Source organism: Saccopteryx leptura, chromosome 7 (assembly GCF_036850995.1).
Source record: "Saccopteryx leptura isolate mSacLep1 chromosome 7, mSacLep1_pri_phased_curated, whole genome shotgun sequence".
Lineage (NCBI taxonomy): Eukaryota > Metazoa > Chordata > Mammalia > Chiroptera > Emballonuridae > Saccopteryx > Saccopteryx leptura.
This window is the reverse complement of record NC_089509.1, coordinates 95,291,509-95,312,666: the sequence shown is the minus strand read 5'-3', so window position 1 is coordinate 95,312,666 and position 21,158 is coordinate 95,291,509. Positions and strand designations below refer to the sequence as shown.

General features: G+C 38.6%; 2 protein-coding genes across 7 annotated transcripts in view; one reads left to right on the top strand and one right to left on the bottom strand.

The window, feature by feature from the left end:
- Positions 1–21,158, top strand: part of ACADL (acyl-CoA dehydrogenase long chain) — a 711,748-nt gene that overhangs the window by 331,317 nt on the left and 359,273 nt on the right. The window lies entirely within an intron of this gene.
- The window catches only part of UNC80 (unc-80 homolog, NALCN channel complex subunit), a 200,524-nt gene that overhangs the window by 135,208 nt on the left and 44,158 nt on the right, over positions 1–21,158 (bottom strand). For 4 of the 6 annotated variants that reach the window (XM_066346738.1, XM_066346740.1, XM_066346741.1 and 1 more), the window contains exons 12-19: positions 20,146–20,414; positions 18,698–19,063; positions 13,350–13,496; positions 10,690–10,837; positions 7,985–8,133; positions 5,299–5,465; positions 4,451–4,549; positions 616–824 (exon numbers count right to left, since the gene is read on the bottom strand). In XM_066346738.1, coding sequence (XP_066202835.1) covers positions 616–824; positions 4,451–4,549; positions 5,299–5,465; positions 7,985–8,133; positions 10,690–10,837; positions 13,350–13,496; positions 18,698–19,063; positions 20,146–20,414 — 1,554 coding nt within the window. The remainder of the gene's footprint in view (positions 1–615; positions 825–4,450; positions 4,550–5,298; positions 5,466–7,984; positions 8,134–10,689; positions 10,838–13,349; positions 13,497–18,697; positions 19,064–20,145; positions 20,415–21,158) is intronic. The other 2 variants (XM_066346739.1, XM_066346744.1) reach the window with 1 other exon arrangement.

Genomic DNA, 21,158 nt, shown 5'->3' with positions numbered 1-21,158 from the left:
AACCTGACCTGCATGCTCTGGCCCATCGCTCCTGCAGAGTTCTGCAAACTCTCTTCTCCTTGTCTCAGTTCCTCCATTTCCTTCCCTCCTAATATTTTTGCACATTTTATTACTGCCGCCTGGAATGCTCTCCTTCCTCCTTCCCTTTACGCTGCAGATCTCAGTGTAACTTCCTCCACAAAGCCTTCTCTAATGACCCCCTCCCCCTCATTTAGGTCAGGTTTTGGTGTTGCATGCATTTATACACTATGCATGTTTCCTTTATAAAATCCATAGTTTGCAACTATACTTAGAGTGTGATTATCTGCTTCAGTGACTGTCACCCCTACCAGATTGCAAGTTCAGCAAAATCAGGAACTGTGTAATTTTGCTCATCATTTAATCCCTGATGCCTAATATAATTTTTGTATTGTGTACAAGCACACAGTAGGAGTTTGGGAAATATCTGCTAAAAAAAGAATGAATAAGTGAATGAAAGTACTCAGCCTCGGCCCTGGACTGGAAGGTTCTCCTTTTCTCCATCTTACCATACATTGCTCTGTTTGGATTATGAGTTTATTTGAGGGTATGGCAGGGAATAAATGAGCCCATAAGTAAATACAGACATACTTTTACCTATAGGGAGTTTAAGCTTCTTCCGAAGGGAAATTCTACGGGACCGTGAACGGGCGCGCCGGTCCGAGGTGGTCCCTGAATGTGCGGTGGTGCATTCCGAAGTGTCCTGCTCAGACTGGCTGCTGGTGTCACTTGCTGCGCTCTGGGATTTGAACATCTTGCGCCAAAAATCTTTGCGCCCCAGGTTGCCCCCCTGCATTTGCTCATCACTGAAAGCAAGAAGAGGCGACAGTTAAATATCTAACACACTTAGGAAGTTCTCTTAAATTTCTTTCAACCAAATGCCAATGGCACTTAGGCAACTTGTGCAGGATTTATCAATGAAAGACTGCGATTCAGAAAGCGTGGGAAAGTGCAAGGAGAAAGACCAAGTTTGACTCTCTGAGCTCTTCTTGAAAACAATCATTCCTCAGCTATCAAATGGAAGTAATATCTTTCAACCTTAATAAAAAAAACCCTAAATATTATCGCAGGTACTCATCTGCAACTGGGGGTCATAATAGCAGAAGCACATACAATGTTCTGTTTCTACTGCATTTTGAAGTTCCCCGAGGTGTGTGCCCTGCTGTGCCTTACTTCCCACCCCCACTCCAGCGGAGTATAATCGTTGACATTAAAAAAGCTCACAAAAAATACTTGAATAAGTGAAATGCAATCACCACACCCAGAGGATGCTTCATCCCACAATTGTTCACAAATCTATTTTCATAGTGCCTAATTATTTAGCTTTCTCTAGTCAAAGAAACTTAACTAAGGTTTAAAAGTCAAAATATTAGTCCAACACAATCAGACAAATGGGAGCATCTCCAAAGAGATTTATGAGTAGGGCATTCTACAAAAGAAAAAACAAACAAACAAACAAAACAAGTGACAATAGTATGCAGACTTTAATCTCACTAGGAATGAAAAAAAGACAGTTGAAATGAGGTCCCTATTTTTATTCATCAGCAGTGGTTACTATCAGACTGCCAGCAATGAGATAGCATGATTAAACCTTCTGGAAGGTATTGTGGTTATCCAGAGCTTATATCTATACCCATGACAAAAAGGTTTCACTTCCAAGGAAATGATGGGACAAAATGCTAACATACAAGAAGGTCAAATGTTTCCTGAGGTATCACTGATCAACACTGAAAAATTGGAAACAATCTAAATATTTGACTCTAAGGATACACTTAGATAAATTATGGGACTTCCATATAATGGCATGCTCTGTAGCCATTAAAATTCTATTTTGGAAGACTACTGACATAGGAAATGTTGATGGTATATTGTAAAGTTAAAAGGCAGTGATCAAAAAAAAAAAAAGGCAGTGATCAAATGAATTAAACAGGACACCAAATTGATAAAAAAAAAAGATGCATATGTAAGCATGTGTCTGGGTGTGAGTTTATATGTATATATGCTAAAAAATATACCCAACAAAACATACCAGAAGTTTACAATAATTATCTCCAGTTGATGTCATTCTGGTTTTAAAACTATTTTTCTCTATGCTTTTCTGTGTTTTCTACATTCATCAATTTGAGCAACATATATTAGTTTAGTAATTTGGAAAGAAAATATATATTATAGAAAATACTCTAGGAACATGATAAAATTTGTTTATGGGATTCTAGGCTTACGAGATTTGAATCAGGAATCTAGCCAAAATTTGACTGTACTGTATAAAGCAATCACTTTCTAGAAATACTTATATGGGGATCCAGATTTTGTCTCTCAAAATCTTATCAGAGAACTAAATACCTTTTATTCTTATTTTAAATCAGGGTATTCTGTTTATCAAATAGGGTGTGAATTTAAATCAGTGTTTTTGAACTTGACTACTCAGTTATTTTCATAAGATGATCACTGTGCGTGAAGCATTTCTTACCAGTCGGGAATATCAGACACAATAATGAGTATACGACTATATGGTCTGAGTGGGAAAACATTCAAAGAGGCTGTAATTTATCAGCTTTCTCAGTAAAATGCTATATCAGCTTTATTCAATGAGTGTGTATCAATAATGAATTTCAGAGAAACAAGCACATAAAGCTGCTTTTAATATTAGCTAATGTGACTTTTATTTAAGTAGGGAGAAGGATAAGAGAAGGGTAAGAAGGGGAGGAGGGATGAGGAAGAGAGACAAAAAGAAAGGAAGGAGCCAGGTTCATCCCTCTACCTCTCTCCAATGCTAAACAGAAGGCATTTGGCCTGCTCATCTCCTGGACCCACTCAGATCAGGGAAAAGTTACGTTTGACATTCTATGACATCCCTTCAAGTGGAAATTTTTATGTAGAGGCAAATTAAAGCATATATCTTTATTCAAGGAAAAAGAACTGACAGGTGCTAAATACTGAGAAATCAGGTGGTTTGTACAGAATACTAAAGAAAGAGAATATTTTGCAGTCTAGAAAACCAAATTACCCATGAAGTTTAATGGCTTTATCTTTTTAAATCCAATTTACTATTAGGTCATCCTTACCAGATTTGTTCAATAGCTACTAGTGTTATTTTGGGGAAAAGTCCTGGTATTTAGGACAGAGTCTGTGTGTAAGGACTTTTAACTAGTCTTATGATTATTCAGATAGAACTATGCCTTTCACATTAATTATTTTTTTCTTAGTGTTTATGTTTGGATTTTTACCAAGTCCTTGAAGACTTCCTAAAAGGAAAAAGTGAAACCGAAAATTTAAAAAGGTTATAAAAAATAATGCCTGACCAGGCAGTGGCGCAGTAGATAGAGCATTGGACTAGGATGCAGAGGACCCAGGTTTGAGACCCCGAGGTCGCCAGCTTGAGCACAGGCTCATCTGGTTTGAGCAAAGCTCACCAGCTTGGACCCAAGGTCGCTACTCAAGCAAGGCATTACTTGGTCTGCTGAAGGCCCATGGTCAAGGCACATATGAGAATGCAATCAATGAACAACTAAGGCATCACAACAAAAAACTGATGATTGAGGCTTCTCATCTCTCTCCGTTCCTGTTTGTGCCTATCTATCCCTCTCTCTGACTCTCTCTGTCTCTGTAAAAACAACAACAACAACAAAAAAAAAACAAAGTAGACTCTCAATTTGATCTTTAATTGATTGTAATTCATTCATTCATTCAATATATAGTAAGTGTTTACCATGGGCCAAGCCCCATCTGGGCATTAGGGCTATAATCGTAAGCAAATATGTACATGGTCTCTGGACCTATAGAGTTGATTTACCTTCTTCACATTTTTCTCTACTCATTTAGGGGCAGTCTCTAAAGTTTTTGAAGGGCTACATGAACCATAGGGCATTTAGTTCTTCAAAGATTTTGTTTGCTTGTTGTGGATTATTACCAAGGTCCTTTTTGATGACTGTAATAGCCCTGACTATGGAGAGAAGATTCCATAAAGGCTACAACACCTGCAGAATTTCTGGAAAGCTAATTGTTTCATACTAAATCAAGGTTCTGGGGAGTAAAATGATGTGCCTAAAATGATGTCAATATTTTAAATATTGATCATGCCACTTATGTAAGTAGTCCTCAAAAGAAGAATGAATGCAAATGAGCCTAGGCTGTTTATATGGTGTCTACAGTTATCCTCACCTTTTCTGAGGGATACTTATTTCAAGATGCTTTGGATTTTGCCATTATGAAAACTGGAGATAAGCTGATACCAGAGGCTTCCTGTAGGCACTGGGTTGGTTATTTGTGATTTGAACCCACACAGATTGGTGGCTTTAGGAATGAAAAGTAAAGGGCAGAAGCAAGGCAAAGCTCAAAAGAACGAAAAACAACCAGCGGTTTGGAAAATAAAATTTCTTCCTCTGCGAAGTGTTCGTTTCACTGCAATGGACACAAAACCAATCTTACTTACTGCTCTGGAGTCTGTGAGGGTCGACCAGACATGAAGCTGCGACATTCCTCCGGTGCCGAGGACACTGGGCCTTTCTCCACAACACTTCCGGCTTCTGATCTATTTAAATCATGCATTCCACCAATCACGACAGAGCAGGACACCACTGCTTCATATTTCATATACTTCTTAGCACTCTGCTATAGACAACCGAGATGGCTTGCAAACCCCCATGTCACCACAATCTATGTTGGCATGGAATTAACACCCTACCCTTTGACTCATGACGTAACTATCTTATTGCCTAAGAATACCATCATTATTGCTAAAGAATTATAAACTCAAGCAGGATTTTAAGCTAAAGAGTTTCCTTTAATCTTTGTAAGTGGCATTTCTTATACAATAGGTGTACAATAAATTTATGTTTATTAGAAATAAAAACAAACAGGGCACTGCTCAGCATCTGTCTTTTGCCAGGGTAAATATATTACTTACTGAACAGGATGATATGACATCAGTAATTACTTTTCCTTTCTGAACAAAAAATTTAATTTATCTATAAAAGAAATAAAAATACAGATAAAATTTTATCATATTATTAAGAGCTATGAAGTGAAATTCAAGTGCATGAAAGTTTCAGATCAACTGAGATCTGATTCATACAAAGACAGGACCTATTTGATGGTAAACTCACTCCTTTTCTGAGCTGCAGCTAGACCACCACCAGCAAAGCCACCTATGCAAGATAGTTCCACCATCCCTTCACTGGACTGGCACATTGTTCAGGGCACCGCATGGACAGTGCAATAGATGCTTATATTCTTCCGACACAAGCAAAGACTAATATTCAGAGAGCTCAAGCTTCCAACCTTTTACTGCCTGCAGGCTTAGATTCTGGCTCGTTCTCCTCCACCTTTTTCCCTGGTGCTAACTTCTCGGCACTGTCAAGCAAAGCGCTGAGGGCTACTCTCCTGAAGACATTCCCATGAGCTTCTTTAATAAACTGGACCAGCTGACGGATGTCACAATACAGCCCCTATTTGGAAGCAAGAAGGAAAGTGTGGGGAAAGATAGTTGTGTGATTGTATAGTTTTCAGAGGGAGAAAGGAGCAAAGGTAATTCTTTAGGCTTAGAGGAGCACTGTAATCATAAAGGAAAGGCAACTTCTTGTGAGGAAACGGATGGTATACCGTATCTCCATTGTTCTTAATGGCTACATTGCCAAGAACTTTGCCTGTCACTCTCGTGTAAAATGAATGGTTACCATGCTTCATATTCAGAAAGTTGGCTGACTGTATCATTAGAAAGACATCAATTTACACTTTTTTTTTTCCTGAAGCTGGAAACGGGGAGAGACAGTCAGACAGACTCCTGCATGCGCCCAACCGAGATCCACCCGGCACGCCCACCGGTGGGCGACGCTCTGCCCACCGGGGGCGATGCTCTGCCCCTCCGGGGCATTGCTCTGTCGCGACCAGAGCCACTCCAGAGCCTGGGGCAGAGGCCACAGAGCCATCCTTAGTGCCCAAACCAACTTTGCTCCAATGGAGCCTTGGCTGCGGGAGGGGAAGAGAGAGACAGAGAAGAAGGAGAGGGGGAGGGGTGGAGAAGCAGATGGGCGCTTCTCCTGTGTGCCCTGGCTGGGAATCGCAATTTATACTTTTAACCACTGGATTCCCAAGCTTTAATTTTTCTCTCTTAATTGTGACTTCGGAAGAAATGCCTGCAAAAAAAAAATGCAATCAGAATTTTGTTTATACTAGAGATCATTCACTGTTCAGCTTCTCTAAATTTTCTGCATCCTTGTGATAAGATTGCTACACCTTCGAGACACTTCTGACAGAGCCTGCTATTCGAGGACGATGCATTACGTTGGAGAGATTTAACACATAACATGTATGCTGCAGCCCATCTGAATATGAACTTGACTAACTTAAGATGATGCAGGGCTATTAAAACCAATATGTTGGTGATTCAATATTTAAAAATATATGCAGGACTTTCTGGGGAAAGATACTAAGCTTTGCACTCAGCATTTTCCCCTCTCTCATCCTTCTTTAAGAAAGCAGTTATTGTATTTTTAGTATTAGAAAAGAGTCATGGCAAAGCAGAACACAGAAGTCTATAAAACACTTAACTTTGATAGCTTTGGGTTTCAAAGCCTAAGATCACTGGGACAACTATGGCCATGATCTTTAGAAAAGCAGAAAAAAAGAGCTGCTAAGAAAACCTGAAGAGAATGTCCTCTTAGCCCTGTGGGCAGCAGGGCCCTGTGTCTTCACTCTGCTCTGTGGCACTCTGTCATGGGAGGGGCAAGGCCCCGAAGAGCAAGGGTTCCCCAGAGTGCCCAGACCGAAGCACTGAAGCAGGAAGTAGTATGTGAAGTAGCAGGTGTGAACTGATGATGGAAACCCAGGGAGCCGCCCCAGGCCCTACGTCTTACCTAAGACTTGCACCACTCTGTGAAGTGGGGACACCTGAGAATGACTGAGATTCAACTTCCCTTCATTCTGGTGAAAGAGGGCTTCAAAGTCCAACTGAAGACAGTTTAAAGAAAATTAAGGAATGCAGTATTTCTTCTATACATGAGTTTGCACACTAAGATTTATAAGAACTCATATACATATATATGTTCTATTCTGTATATATATATACACATATTATATATATATAATTAACTTGTCAAATTGCTTCTTTCTTTGACTAAATGGAACGCATGGTTGATGTCCATGTTATTCTCAGGCTCTGAAAACCTTGCTGGGATAGCTTTGACAATCAGCCACATTAAATTCCCTTTGGCTTGGGGTTCTATTCTGTTTGTCTCAAGATAAGTGAATGGTTTTAATTGTTCAGAATAGCTTAAAATGATTTCCTTGCTTTATCAGATAGCGTGCGTGTGTGTCAATGGCTGATTTCTGCATAGTTGTCATAACATCTAACAAATTGATGAGAGAGAGGCTACTACCACAGACTTGAATTCTCTTCCACTCACATTAGTCAGCCCTAATGTACATTTCAGTATCCCAAACCACAATCTCCTTGGTAGCAATTAGCATTAACCTTTTACAGTCTGGCTTTCCCTACTTGTGGTTTCAGTGGTTTACTTAACTCAGTCACCTACAAAGAGCAGCTACAAGATTACAGCCTTCCATTAAAAACATAACAATTTCAGCAGCACATTTGCATTAATTTTTAAAGTAATTATGGTTTCTAAAGATGCTCGGTGTAGCATTCTTTAATATTTCATGAGCTCACATGCTGTCGCCCAGCACCTTTTCTCTGATGGGCTCAAAGTACTTTGCAACACCAGCCACCACAGAACCTCTGAGACAGAGAGGGAGAGACGTCCATTTGCAGGCAGGATAATGAGTAACAAGGAGGTAGAAATGTGTTGCTGAGGCTCCATTGTGAGCTGCTGGTAACACCGGAAAAATAGTTAACTTGTATGTGCAGACATTCAGTCTTTGACTTCTCTTTCTCATGGCCACGGCATGAGAACTTCCCTCTGGGCAGGGGAGGAAAACTGCTGTGGGGGGAAAGAAGTGAGCTTCTCACCAGATTCTCGGGGCTGTGCAATTCATGTGTGGTCGAAGCGCAGCGCGTGATGAGGGACTTAAACATGGCACTGACGATAATGCCTTCCACACTTTGGGCTGTGGATTTGTTGTCTACTGTGGCGAAGTTATTTCCGAAACCAGCTTTGTCTGGAATGCAAAGGCACTGATTAAAGGCAGTTTCCACCCATCAGGCAGGCTACACGGTTTAAAGGGGTAAAGAAGTAGTTGGCACCCAGGAATGAATGAATTCTGTGTTCGGAATACAGAAACAGAGGACTAAAGATACCCCTGGTTTCATAACCTTTCCACGGACTTGGAGACAAACACATCAAAGTCTCCTTCAGAGTCTACTGTGACATAGTCCATCACTTTGAGGACTGCTGTAATTGATAACCTTTAGCAAAAAAGAGAGAATCGACTGTTGACCATAAGAAAAACTTTTTGACTTAGAATAGTTTTTATTTATTTATTTATTTTTTATTTATTTATTTTTTTCATTTTCTTTTTCTGAAGCTGGAAACAGGGAGAGATAGTCAGACAGACTCCCGCATGCGCCCGACCGGGATCCACCCGGCACGCCCACCATGGGGCGAAGCTCTGCCCACCAGGGGGCGATGCTCTGCCCATCCTGGGCGTCGCCATGTTGCGACCATCCTGGGCGTCGCCATATTGCGACCAGAGCCACTCTAGCGCCTGGGGCAGAGGCCACAGAGCCATCCCCAGCGCCCGGGCCATCTTTGCTCCAATGGAGCCTGGCTGCGGGAGGGGAAGAGAGAGACAGAGAGGAAGGCGCGGCGGAGGGGTGGAGAAGCAAATGAGCGCTTCTCCTATGTGCCCTGGCCGGGAATCGAACCCGGGTCCTCCGCACGCTAGGCCGACGCTCTACCGCTGAGCCAACCGGCCAGGGCTTAGAATAGTTTTTAAATTGGTGATCACTTAAAAAAATTTACTAAAGGGTCCCTCATTGGGGAACACATTTATTTGATTGAGTCTTGTTGACGGCGAGGAGTCCTGGCTCTCATTGGAAATCGTCAGGTCTAACTGAAGTGAAATGAGGTGAGGCCAACCAGGTGAGTGGGGCAGGGGAAGGGAAGGGACCAGGAGGGTCCCGGGAGAGGAATTCACGCAGGCACTGGAAACAAAAGGGAAAAAAGAGTCCTGCCAAGAGCTGCAAAGGAATTCCAGCAGCTTCTTGCTTCCAGAGACTTTTTTGAGTTTACAGAGAAGGAAAACCTACAACCTCCTCAAGGCAACCTCTTTCTAATTCATTCACATGGGAGATGCCAAGGAAATGAGGCCATCACTCTGTAGCACTTTGCTTGAGGTTTTCGGGTATCTATGGACCTTTTTTACAGGACATGTCAGGTATTCTGGGGCTTGCCAGAAGATTCTCCATGGCTTATGAGCTATCTGTGGATGGTGGACTGTAGGGGCAGGGCATGTGTAGCTCCAGAACTGATTAGATAGGAACCTGTGTCTGGCTGGCTCATTCACTGTGAGCCACTTCCATTTCTCAAGGATCCCGAAAGGAATTCATCACCTTCAAGTAACACAGTTTGTTATTAACCTCTTACTATCTGTGTCAACTGGCCAAAGACTATCTCTAAATTTTACATTAGAAAAAAAAATGGTTTAGTCTATGCTTATAGTTTCTCTCTCCAATAACTTAAAAAAATAAAAAAAAATAGTTTGCAATCAAAATTTCTCTTGTAGTCTCAACCACAATTCTCACTTATTTTATTGATTTTTCTTTTAGTTTGCAATGTGCTTGGTTTAAAAATGGCCTTGATAGCATACATTATTCCAGGGGTTCTACGGAGGAACAATTTTCTTTTTAACACGATGAGCAAACAGTAAAGCCTGAGATATAAATCGAAAACTGCTTCTAAATCCATCAAATATATCTTCATGATAATCAACTACTATTATATATGCATTATATAAATAATAAAAGCCTATACTAAGAAGTTATTTCTTCCCAAGCTCTAATTAAAATGTATATTTTCCTCAACTCAGGCTTCACACATCACTTTTATTCCAGGACTGCATTTGCATTAAAAGGGCAAGGAAGGTGTTTGGTGTATTATGGACACAGTTGGTGTTCGCTAGTCTCCTCTAACCAAGGTCTCTATACTGGAGTTTTCTTAAGCCATAAAGCTAAAATATAAATAAAATATTTTGAGCCTGTTTATAGATTCATTTTGTCTTGTTTTTTAAAATCAGTATATATGTTTGTATATATGTGTGTATCACAATTCTGTTACTACTATGTTTATATATATATATTTTTTTCTTGCCTGTTTTATTTTGTGAAAAATAAATCTCTGTGGCTAGCACATAACAGGAATTCATTTCACATGAGTATCTATGAAAATATTCCTTTGTTCTTTGATCTTTGTCCTAGTGGTCACACCACAAGACATCATATGAGAGAGGGGGATGGTAGAGGAACAGTTGAGGGGCTTACGGTGAGGGTGCCAGAGTTTTACCAAATTCCCATTTGCTGAGGTGAGTGGTCTTCAGAAAGGCTCAAGAATATGTCATCAAAGACAATGTACAGGCTTCTCTCATTTATACACTATTCCACACACACACATACATCTCTTCCTCTACATTCTTCCCCACAAGTTTAGTGTGCCTCTGAAATGCTACCTGCTTCACCTCACAGTGATTCCTCCTAGAACTTGGTTCCGCTTTACTTACTGTCAGTGACCGGCTCCATACAAAATCCTAGCAAAGCATGCAAGAAGTCCACTACATTATTGAGGGAGTCCTTGTTCACATAGTCCCTCATGGTTTGTCGGAACTGCATCTTATCTAGCTTGTACAGCTTAGTGAGGCAGTTCTGGGCCTGAAATGAAGGAAGAAAAGTGAAAAAGTCACAGGTACCAGCTTAAGCTGAGGATACCATTAGCCCAAGACAGAAGCCTTTGAAGACAAAGGCTTCTATCCATTTCTGCTGGTGGGCACTGGCCAGCCTTACCAGCCCCTCTTGTCTGCATGAGAAGTGAACAGAGACAGGCTGAGCAGACCAAGGGCTGCTTTGAGAAGGCCTGCTCTAGAAAAACCCAAAGCTAAAATGTCAGGTGGATTAACGTGGGTTTTGTTTGTTTGTTTTTTGTTTTTTAATTCTTCCTTTACTAGATTCTAGAACATTAGGAAATCAGAAGTTTTATTTCAAGAAGTTTTTTTCTTAAAAAATAAGTGTTACTTGCTATAAAATGAAGGTTGCAAAGCACTTAGATAAAATATGTTCTGCGTGAATAAGTATTTAATTATCATTCCATAAACGATTTGTGAAGCTGTTCACTGCAGTAACAAAGCACTTTAAAATACCAGGTTAGAAGGCACAAACTACAAATTATCCTATTTTCTCTATACAATACACCAAAAAAGGCATAGTATCAAACCTTTTTTATAGAGGTTGTTAAAATATCTGAATGTGTTCAATGAGAAGTTCAAGGAAGAATCAGAACATTATTTTGATTCTGAATGAATATTCTAAACTTCTCCAAGAGATATAAAACTGCTACAGGTAAAATCATCCCTTTCAATAATTTAGGAGTACCAACTAATGATTAGATTATTTTATGAGGCACAGGCTGTAATTGTTTGGCATTTTGATGAATATCATTACAATATTTTTCTGTTTCTTTTTTAAAAAGTGTAGAGGACTTCATCTGGTAAAGGTAATAAATAGTCTTAACATTTAAAAAGTTAAGTATCTTCTGAAACTTCAGTGTGTCAGAAATATAGAAATACTTAGCTTCATGATTTACACATTCCCAGGAAAAACTTCCCAAATTTACATTTCTTGAAGAATGGACAATATGTTTACTGAGCATGGATAAATCCATATAATCTCCATAGTGAATATTCAACTGGGCTCCAAGATAATGGAGGAGTAGCCATTCAAGGCTGAACTGAAAGGCAAGTAGACAACTGTCTGGACATCCTGATAGGAAACACCCTTGGAGAGGAAAGTATGGCAACCTCAGAAGTAACAAAAGCCTCTCCAGTGGCTTCTGATCCAACTAGCTCTAATTTCTCCAAGTCTAAAAAGACTGGTTCTGGTGTCAGGGCCAGTTTATACTTCCAGCTAAAAAGCATGGCACATCATACTTTAGTGTTCATTTCATGGAACTGGCCTTCTGTATGATGAGTGATGTGGTTTCAACCTTGAAGGCATTTATTCATACTGTATAGAGTTAAAAAATCCTACACACATGTGCGAAGATGGGGGCAATGCCAGTTCTTTATTTTTACTTTGATTTAATTTCGGCCTCCAAATCTGTATCTTGGTCAAAGTTTTCAATTCATAATTTAGAAGTTAATTACAGTGAAATATAATCCCCAATACATATAATAAACTAATATGTACAACATTACAGAATAGAAAAGAAAGAATATGTATAAATGGATAGATAGGCAGATGATGGGTTAAGAAAAAACACAACATGCTAATACTGTGTGAACATTGCACAACAAAACCTAATACCAAGAAAAAAGCAGGCTGGCATTAGATTTTGACATGATCCTAAAACTCTGCCAAGATATGCCAAATGGTTTCATGGACTCAAATTTGCATCAAACCTTTATTTTTAGGCAAATATTTTCTTAGGATTTCAATTCAAATGTACTTTATACGGCAATGGTCCCAGTTCGGACTTGTTATAGAGATGGGTTGTTGCTCAAGTGCAACGAGAAAAGTAATACCAGCCGAGGCCAACGAAAATGAGCTGGCATGAGACCACATTCCATCACAGAATTATGCTTTGCAAGCCCATGCACAGAGTTTCAAGTTTCACACAGTTCAGAGGGACATGATCTCAAACAGTTAGAAGTCAAGGTTCATTCTCAAACAAAGCAGCCAGAACATGATTGGTTACTATCACAGTCCTGTTTTGTCCCAATAAGGGCCATTTCCCATATCTACATCAGAACAAACAAACTGAGTCCTATACTTGGACTCCTTTCTTTAATATAAAATATGCTTCTATAGTACCCAGGCAGGTGATTAAAAAGTCATTTGTCACAGACTATTAGAAGCTTGTTAAATATAGTCATCAATGTTCTTTCAAACTCCAATTCACACATTCCAATTATATACTCTTTCTCCAACTGGGAGTTGGCCTGCCCTAGGCAGGAGGCAGAAGTGTTTTTCCAATTAAACTTTTTTGGCCCTGGGTTTTAGATGTCTTGAGATATCTTGTGGGAATACTCCCACCCAAGACAGTATTTATTACCCTTATGAAATACACAACATTTTTTAGGGAACACTGACCCTCATTGTCAAAGGACTCATTCTTAAATTGAAGGGAAGGACGAGGGAGAGGAAATGGAATCTACTTTAATTCTCTTACATTCTCTCGGAATACCTGGTGTCTCAGACGATCTCCAGAGAGCCCTCGGTGTCCTTCTCCGCAACCATAGGCACATCCCAAAGACTTCACTATTTTGATGAGCATGGTTAGAGCAAGCCTATGGTTGCTGACAGGTGTACTTTCATCCTAGTGCCCACGAACAAGAAAGAAAGAGAAGTCTGTTCACTTAGTCACTAAGGTCCTTTTGCTACTCAGATTTTATTTTACGATTAAACCAAGTTAATTGGTTTTATAGTGAGCACCCACAATTTGGGAGACAGAACTGTCAAGGGCTCAACAAGCAAGCTAATTTTTCTAAAACCTAAAACACGATTGATTGAAGAGAAAGATGTGCCTTGTATATTCTCAAAGGCTAAAGGATATGAACACAGACTTCTTTATTAAAAGATCTGCTTTTGTATCCTTGACAGATTATCAGAAAAACAGCTAGAGGGAGACAATGGGGACTCCCAGGGACAAAGCCAAATAGATTTTCCCAGAAGCTACCCTCACTGGAAGGCTGCTGATAGTACCACCAAGCAAGAATTATTGGCACTAAATTTCTGGCACTGATCAAAGTCTGGAACTTAGATATCAAATGGCCATTTCTTTCATTTTAAAATATTTTTTTGAAAATTTTATGCTTTCATTACATTGTAATACTCATATACAAATAAAGTGAGAATATAAAGAAATATGTGAACATTGAGTTTGAGTTTTCTTTTGAAGCTAAGTAGGAAGTATTCCTGCATGAATAATGAGAACTATCATCCTTTCTTTTGCCCCATTTAATCCTTGTTGTTAATGGAAAGCATAGCTTCCAGAAAGAAAAATTTCCTTGAATGATTCCCAGAGAAGCATAAGGAAGCTGTAGCTAAAGAACGACGGAGATTCCAGCGTGGGTGTGCCATTACTTCAGAAGGTTTCACTCTTCCTCAGTCCTTCTATCTACATCCTGCTGTTGTTAGCATATACACCATGGACTCCAGATTCCATGTCCTGTTCCTTAATTGCATATCACATTAGATAAATCAACTCATCTCTGTGTGCTCTGGTTTTCTGACCTATGAATTGAGGATCCTAATAGCTTCTCTTCCTACTTCATTAATTAATGGTGTAGAACAAATTAAATAATAGACAAAAAATGCCCTGTAAATTGTGAAGGGCTCTTTTATAATCATATAATCAGGTTAAACTTTGGGGCCACACACACACTCAGATGTGGGTAGGATATGAAAAGAATAGGAGGTTATCTAGGTAGGCACCATGTGCCATAATGTGGTAGACTCCTTTCTCCCCTATTGTTTTGTAGTTCGTCTTACTTTTCTAATCTACAGGCTCATGTAGGAGCTATGGTGCTGAAGCCCAGAGATGCTCTTTTCAGGAAAACTACAGCATTCATTTTCTGAGCTGCTGGAAGGGTTGATGACTAACAGCTCTGAGTTGAGTTTCTCTCTAGGTACTGCCCTTAACTAAAGAGAGCTGCTCACCCAAGGTTATACTCTTCTCCTGGAAGCAGTCTGCTTTCAGTGGATGGTCAAGGGAATTAAGAGGGTGAAGAGTATAAAGGTAGGATGCCTTACTTCACTTGGGGACTACTTTAAGGAGTTATCCTAGCTCCAAAGCTTCCTGAGGCCTCTATTAAACTATACTGCAGTTTGGCTTTTCTCTCCATCCCATCCTACTTTTTTTTTTTTAAACAACCCACAGGTAGTGATCCTGAGAAGACACCTCAGGAAATCTCCTGCATGCATATCTCCATGTCTGCATCTGTTTACGAGCACTCCATAGCTCAGGTGGTTGCAAATGGAAGACTCAAACTCCTCAATAGACATCAATATCTGTCAATTCATTCATTCATGCTTATATTTATATATACCAATTCAGGAATGTTTCAAGTTGGATTGAAATCTTAGCTCCACAACCTTAGGGAAGCTACATAACCACCTCTGTGCCCTTACAAAATGGGAATGATAATAACATCTGTCTCATAGAGTTGTGAGAATTAAATGAATAAAAATATGTAAGGTACATAATGATAATAAAACAAATGTTAATTATTATTTCTAGATGTTGGGCACTGCTATCCTTTGGGGCAAGTCTGTGTAAATGAGAAAAAGCACTCCTCTGGGTGGATGAATCAGGGAGAGGCAAGCCCTCTTAGTGGATGCAGCTTTGGGTGAATAGTTCAGTGAGCAAAGCTTGGACTAGATTTCAGTTCTTAATTACCAACCTCCTTGGTCAAGAAAGAGCCTCTATGTAGTATACACACTGCACAGCCAGAGGCCACAGTGCCTCAGAAAGGATCATCTTGGGTAAGGGTTGATTTAGAAGATTGGTTAACATATATTTCAAAATTACTATATGATTCTTTAAAATAAAGCCATAGCTCTAAAAGCTTCTTGAAAATATCTATTTGGGTTTATATTTTTATAGGCTTCATATGTCCTTAGGATTTAGGTTTCTCTCACAGGCGACCTTCAGAAAGATATATCAAGCAATAGGCAAAGATCAGGACAGATATTAAATAACATTTCAAGCTCTCAATACCTGTTAGTGACAATCATAAAAAATAGAAATTATATCTTCTTTACTGATTAATCAGTTCTCCATGCTTCTGGTATTTACCAGGTTGCAAAATTAGATAAACCCTCTGATTTCACTGAAAATAACAATGGGTTTGGGAAAGAACAAACCTGTGTGAATCACAAACACAATGCACTTGACCTACAGTCAGATTTTAATTTAAAAATTCTTTGTACTACAAAGAATACTATTTTGCAGAACTAACTACGAAACACATACGTTGGTGGCTGTTTTTGAGACCACACAATAGACTTTAAAATTCTAATACTAGTCAAAAGTGATAACTTTGGTCACAATAATACATATCATCAAGTATCTAGTATAATATCTAGATTTTACATAACCAAGAGACTTGCAAGTCTTCAATAAGAAATTAGATAAAGCCTGACCAGGCGGTGGGCAGTGGATAGAGCGTCGGACTGGGATGCAGAAGACCCAGGTTCAAGAATCCGAGGTCGCCAGCTTGAGTGCGGGCTCATCTGGTTTGAGCAAGGCTCACCAGCTTGGACCCAAGGTCACTGGCTTGAGCAAAGGGTTACTCAATCTGCTGAAGGCCCGTGGTCAAGGCACATATGAGAAAGCAATCAAAGAACAACTAAGGTGTTGCAATGAAAAACTAATGATTGATGCTTCTCATCTCTTTCCATCCCTGTCTGTCTGTCCCTGTCTATCCCTCTCTTTCTCTCTCTCTCTCTGTCCCTGTAAAAAAAAAAAAAAAAAAAAAAAGGAAATTAGATAAAAATACTAACTAGGTAAAAAATCAGAACTAAAAACAAAAATACAATGCTAATAATAAACCTGAGAGATTCTTAGGATATACAGCAAAGCCCTCATCAAGTTAGTTGGAATGTTTACATTTTACTGATAAAAGCTTATCAAAATTTCTCAAGTCTCTTTTATTTTTTCTTTCTTTTTCCCCCTTGACTATTGTAATGAACATACTACCATCTATTACCTCTTTTAGTGACCAGTCTAGATTGATAGGTAAAAAATGGAACTTTAGTAAGAATCTCACTGTTTTTTGTGTTTATAAATTTGGTCCTTACAGATTGTAATTGGTTGCTAATTCTTACATAACTGCTTACTGAACGACCCTCTAGATCTTAGGGTCTAAGATAAAATCCTTTGTGATCTGTATCATTTAGATAACTTTCATCTAAAGTTAAATCTGAGGACCCTTGGATTGTCATCAGTGATATATGGGAGGTAAGAAGTTGGGAACCTTAACTACCAGAAGATACTATTAGAACTGGAAAACAACATATGTTTGATTATACTAGTAGAAGAAAATCCTGAAGAAAAGGTTCAGGAACTCAAAAATATTGGGATAGGAATATTTAGATCAGAGTCCAATAATATTGAGAGGACAGGAGTAAACAATGAGATGAAGAAACACAGATGATAAATGCACATGAATCCTTCATCCAGGTTTGGGACTAGAAGGAGGTGGAAAAAAAGATTATAAAAGAGGAAGGAGCATTATAATACCTATTCATATGTAAAAACCCAATAACCTTTAAGAAAAAAATGGACAATTTATAGAGTAGATAATATGCAGATGGTAGAAATCTGCACAGTGTAATCTTATACTTGTAAACACTTGACCTACTATGTCACCTGTTAGAGTTTCAGATCTCTTGTTGATTTAAATTTATTAACAGCATTTTCTACTAAACTGAAAATTGAAATCAGTATAAATCATGTGAATTTAAGCTGTGGTAATTCTTCTTTACAACACAAATTAAAGGAGAAAACTAATTCTTGATGTTAAGTACAAAGATCATAAACGAGGTATTGCAAGGCAACGGGAATTAAATTCTGGAATGGTCAGTAATAAAAAAGCCAAAGTCATTGGAATGTGACAACTGAGACTTAAGATAGCAAGGCTAGTCTTCCAAACTAACACCAATAAATCAACCAACCAATCAAACAAGTTTTCCCTTTCTTTCTCCTTAACCCTGATTGAAGTTGGCTGCCCAAAAGTACATTCATTACAAAAAGAGTATGACTTTATCTTGAGGAAAAATAATACTACATTTTATTATTGGAATGTTTATGTCTTAACGCAATTTTGTATGTCAGAGTTCTAATCCCAATGTAACAAGACATAGAGATGTGGCTTTTGGGAGGTAATTAGGTTTAGATAAAGTCATAAGAGTGCGGCCCTGGTCCAATGAGATTAGGGTCCTAATAAGAAGAAACCAGAGCTTGCTCTCTCTCTTTCTGTGTATGCAGAAAAAAGAGAACATGTGAGTACACAGGAAGATGGCAGCAACCTACAAATCAAGAGAAGAAGCCTCAGAATGAAACTTTGCTTGTACCTTAATCTAGGACTTGTCAGACTACAGAACTGTGAGAAATAAATTTCTATTGATTAAGCCACCCAATCAATACTATTTTTATGGCAGCCTGAGAAGATTAAAGCACTGCTCAATTAAGTCAGACCCTGAAAGTTTTGAGAAAGAGGCTATCCTTGGAGGCACACTGAGAATTATGACAATGTAGTATATGTGACATGTTCTCCTACAGAAAAAACATGACCAAGGAATTAGGCCTAACATTGCTTGTATGGCAATAGTTACTGAATTTAGAATACACTTTCATCTCTTTTCACTAATGCCTGCTGAAGAGATTTCTAGACTCACCAGTTTCTTGTTCTAGTGACTAGTTCTTGTTCTGAGTCAACAAATTGCTGAGAAACACACATTGGAAATAAATTAGCGGCAATATTCATGAGGACACAGAAGATAGTTCAGCCATACCTTTTCTTGGTTCTTATCATTCTTCTCATAAGGGCCACCTCCACCTCCTCCACCTCCTCCTCCATCACCTCCTCCACCTCCTCCATCTCCACCTCCTCCTTCTTCTCCTCCACCATCTCCAGTTCCACTAACTGAAGGGCCCCCAAATCCACAGGAACTTCCAGATACTCCTTTGAACTGGAAGGTTCCCTCACTTGGTCTTTTTTCCACAGTCTCATTTTCCTTGTTTTCACTCTTCTTTCTGTTTTTTTCTACACAGGGCACCACACCAAGTTGAAGCAAGCATTCAACAATGTTGAGTGCCACGTCACAGATGCGAGAACTGATGTCATGGTTAAGGACAAGATAAACAGCCTTCAGAACCACCTGGGGAAGACAAAAATAAACAGAGGGTAATGAAATTCCTTATATTATCTCTTCCTACATAGATTCTATTATTCTATTTAATCAATTTCCTTTAAGATGTTCTATGCACTTGAGTATAACTAATTCAGGTAATTTCTAGATGTTCCTACTTAAGTTGATTTGGAGCCTTGTGTAAAAACCACCCAAATAATTAAAAATGTATATGTGTATTATCTCACTTAAATATTCCCAGACTTTCAGTGATATAGACAGTTAATGGGGATAGTGAAGCATAATAAATTAATGGGAGAGGAATTATTTGCCCACATGAAAACCATTTCAATTGCTTTTTAAATCAAAGTATTTGAATTCTCTGCCTTTCACTCCCCACCAATAAAAGATAAAGAAAAAATGACTTCCTTATGTACACATAAAGAAAATTTTGCACATCACCATGGTGTCATTATTTACACTTCAATTTTAAATACAAAGTATTTGCATTTTTAAATTACGTCCTTTTTTTTTATTTTAGTATTTTAAATTATTTGCTGAGCCAGGTTCCTTAATGTGGGAACAAAAAATTCTGTGAAATAAAATTGTAAACTATTACAACCCTTTCATTTGCCAATAACTATAATCAAGACAGGCATCCTTGAGAATGCAAGTTTAAATCTTTCATTGCACCTCTGTTCATTTCCCCTGCTATGCGAGAGGTTTACAGTCATGCTGCTTTTTACCAAAAACAAACAAACAAAAAAAAGAACCTGAGAATTTTTTACTCTCATTCTAGAAAAAAAGGGACTTAACTAACACACTCAAATTTATGTATATTTATATATGTGTATTCAGGATTCACTAATGTCTTTGAACTAAAAATATACTGAGATCAGATCAGATCAAATCTTTCTGGGATAATGCCTGCAGAAAGGGAAAGGAATCTCTAAGAGGGTTAACATACTGTAAATTTTTTATATGGATGGCTTTTTTATTTCAAGATCCAACATTTCTATGAATCCACATGCTCACTTTACACAGCCTAGTAAAAATTGAACCATAGAGTCAATATCTTTCATGCTCCAGTAAGAAAAATTCTTGCTCCTTACAGAAAGGTCAAGCATGCCATTTTTATGAACAAAGTTATTGGTCCCATCAATATGTTCTGTGTCCTCCAAGTAGCTGTAGTTTATGCAGGAGTCTGTGAGGCTTCGAGGCAGGTTCGCACATGCCAGGGGTTCATGTGGCATCTCTGGGATAGGCACCTGGTTGCAGAGCTTCCGCATATGCTCATTGAAAAAGTCTGCGTAGCCTACATTGAATGACGCCAATGTGGTATTGAACGTTGCAACTGTGATAGTGGAAATCTGGGATCTCACTAATAAAAGGAAAGCAATGTTTTAGTTTTCTCCATATTAATCTGGAACATCACATTAGACACTTATATTATTATTTAAAATATGACGACAATCACGACTGTAGCTTTTACAGATATTTATTTGACTTACAGTCACAGAACTATTTACAACTCCTATAGAACTGCTGCAGGGGTTAAGGTCATGTAATGAATATCTGATAAATTATGAAGGTTAAGAAAAAATGTGAATTCTAGCTGGTTTCTTTAAGACCCTGGCTAGAATTTAACTTTTGTGTATTAAGTGGATTTTACCCACTGTTAGATGACAGACTTTATTAATAGAGTTAAACTAGTTTAGTTGAAGTTTTCCACTGCAAGTTTGTGGCTGTTGAAATATTTGGTCTTACCTATGTAGTATACTAAGCTATGACAGACAAGGATTTCTTTTTTCTCCTTTTCTTTAGAGTAATGGGACATAAATCTGTTATGGTCACTAATAGGTATCATCAACTTCTTAAATAGAATCTAGGGAAATAAGGGATTAATTTATACTCATAGGTTAAGAACGTAATAACCTTATACTCTTAAAAACCTGTCTCGGATTTCACCCAGAGGCACCTTTGTTCAGAAAAAGAACATAATGCATTTATCTGAAGTACAAGCTGTCTGAAATAGGAATTAGTGACTTTCCTTCTGCTGAAAGTAGACAAACCCTTCAGAGAGACATCCTAGAGGGGAATGAAGCTATTCCCCACATTTTGTCTA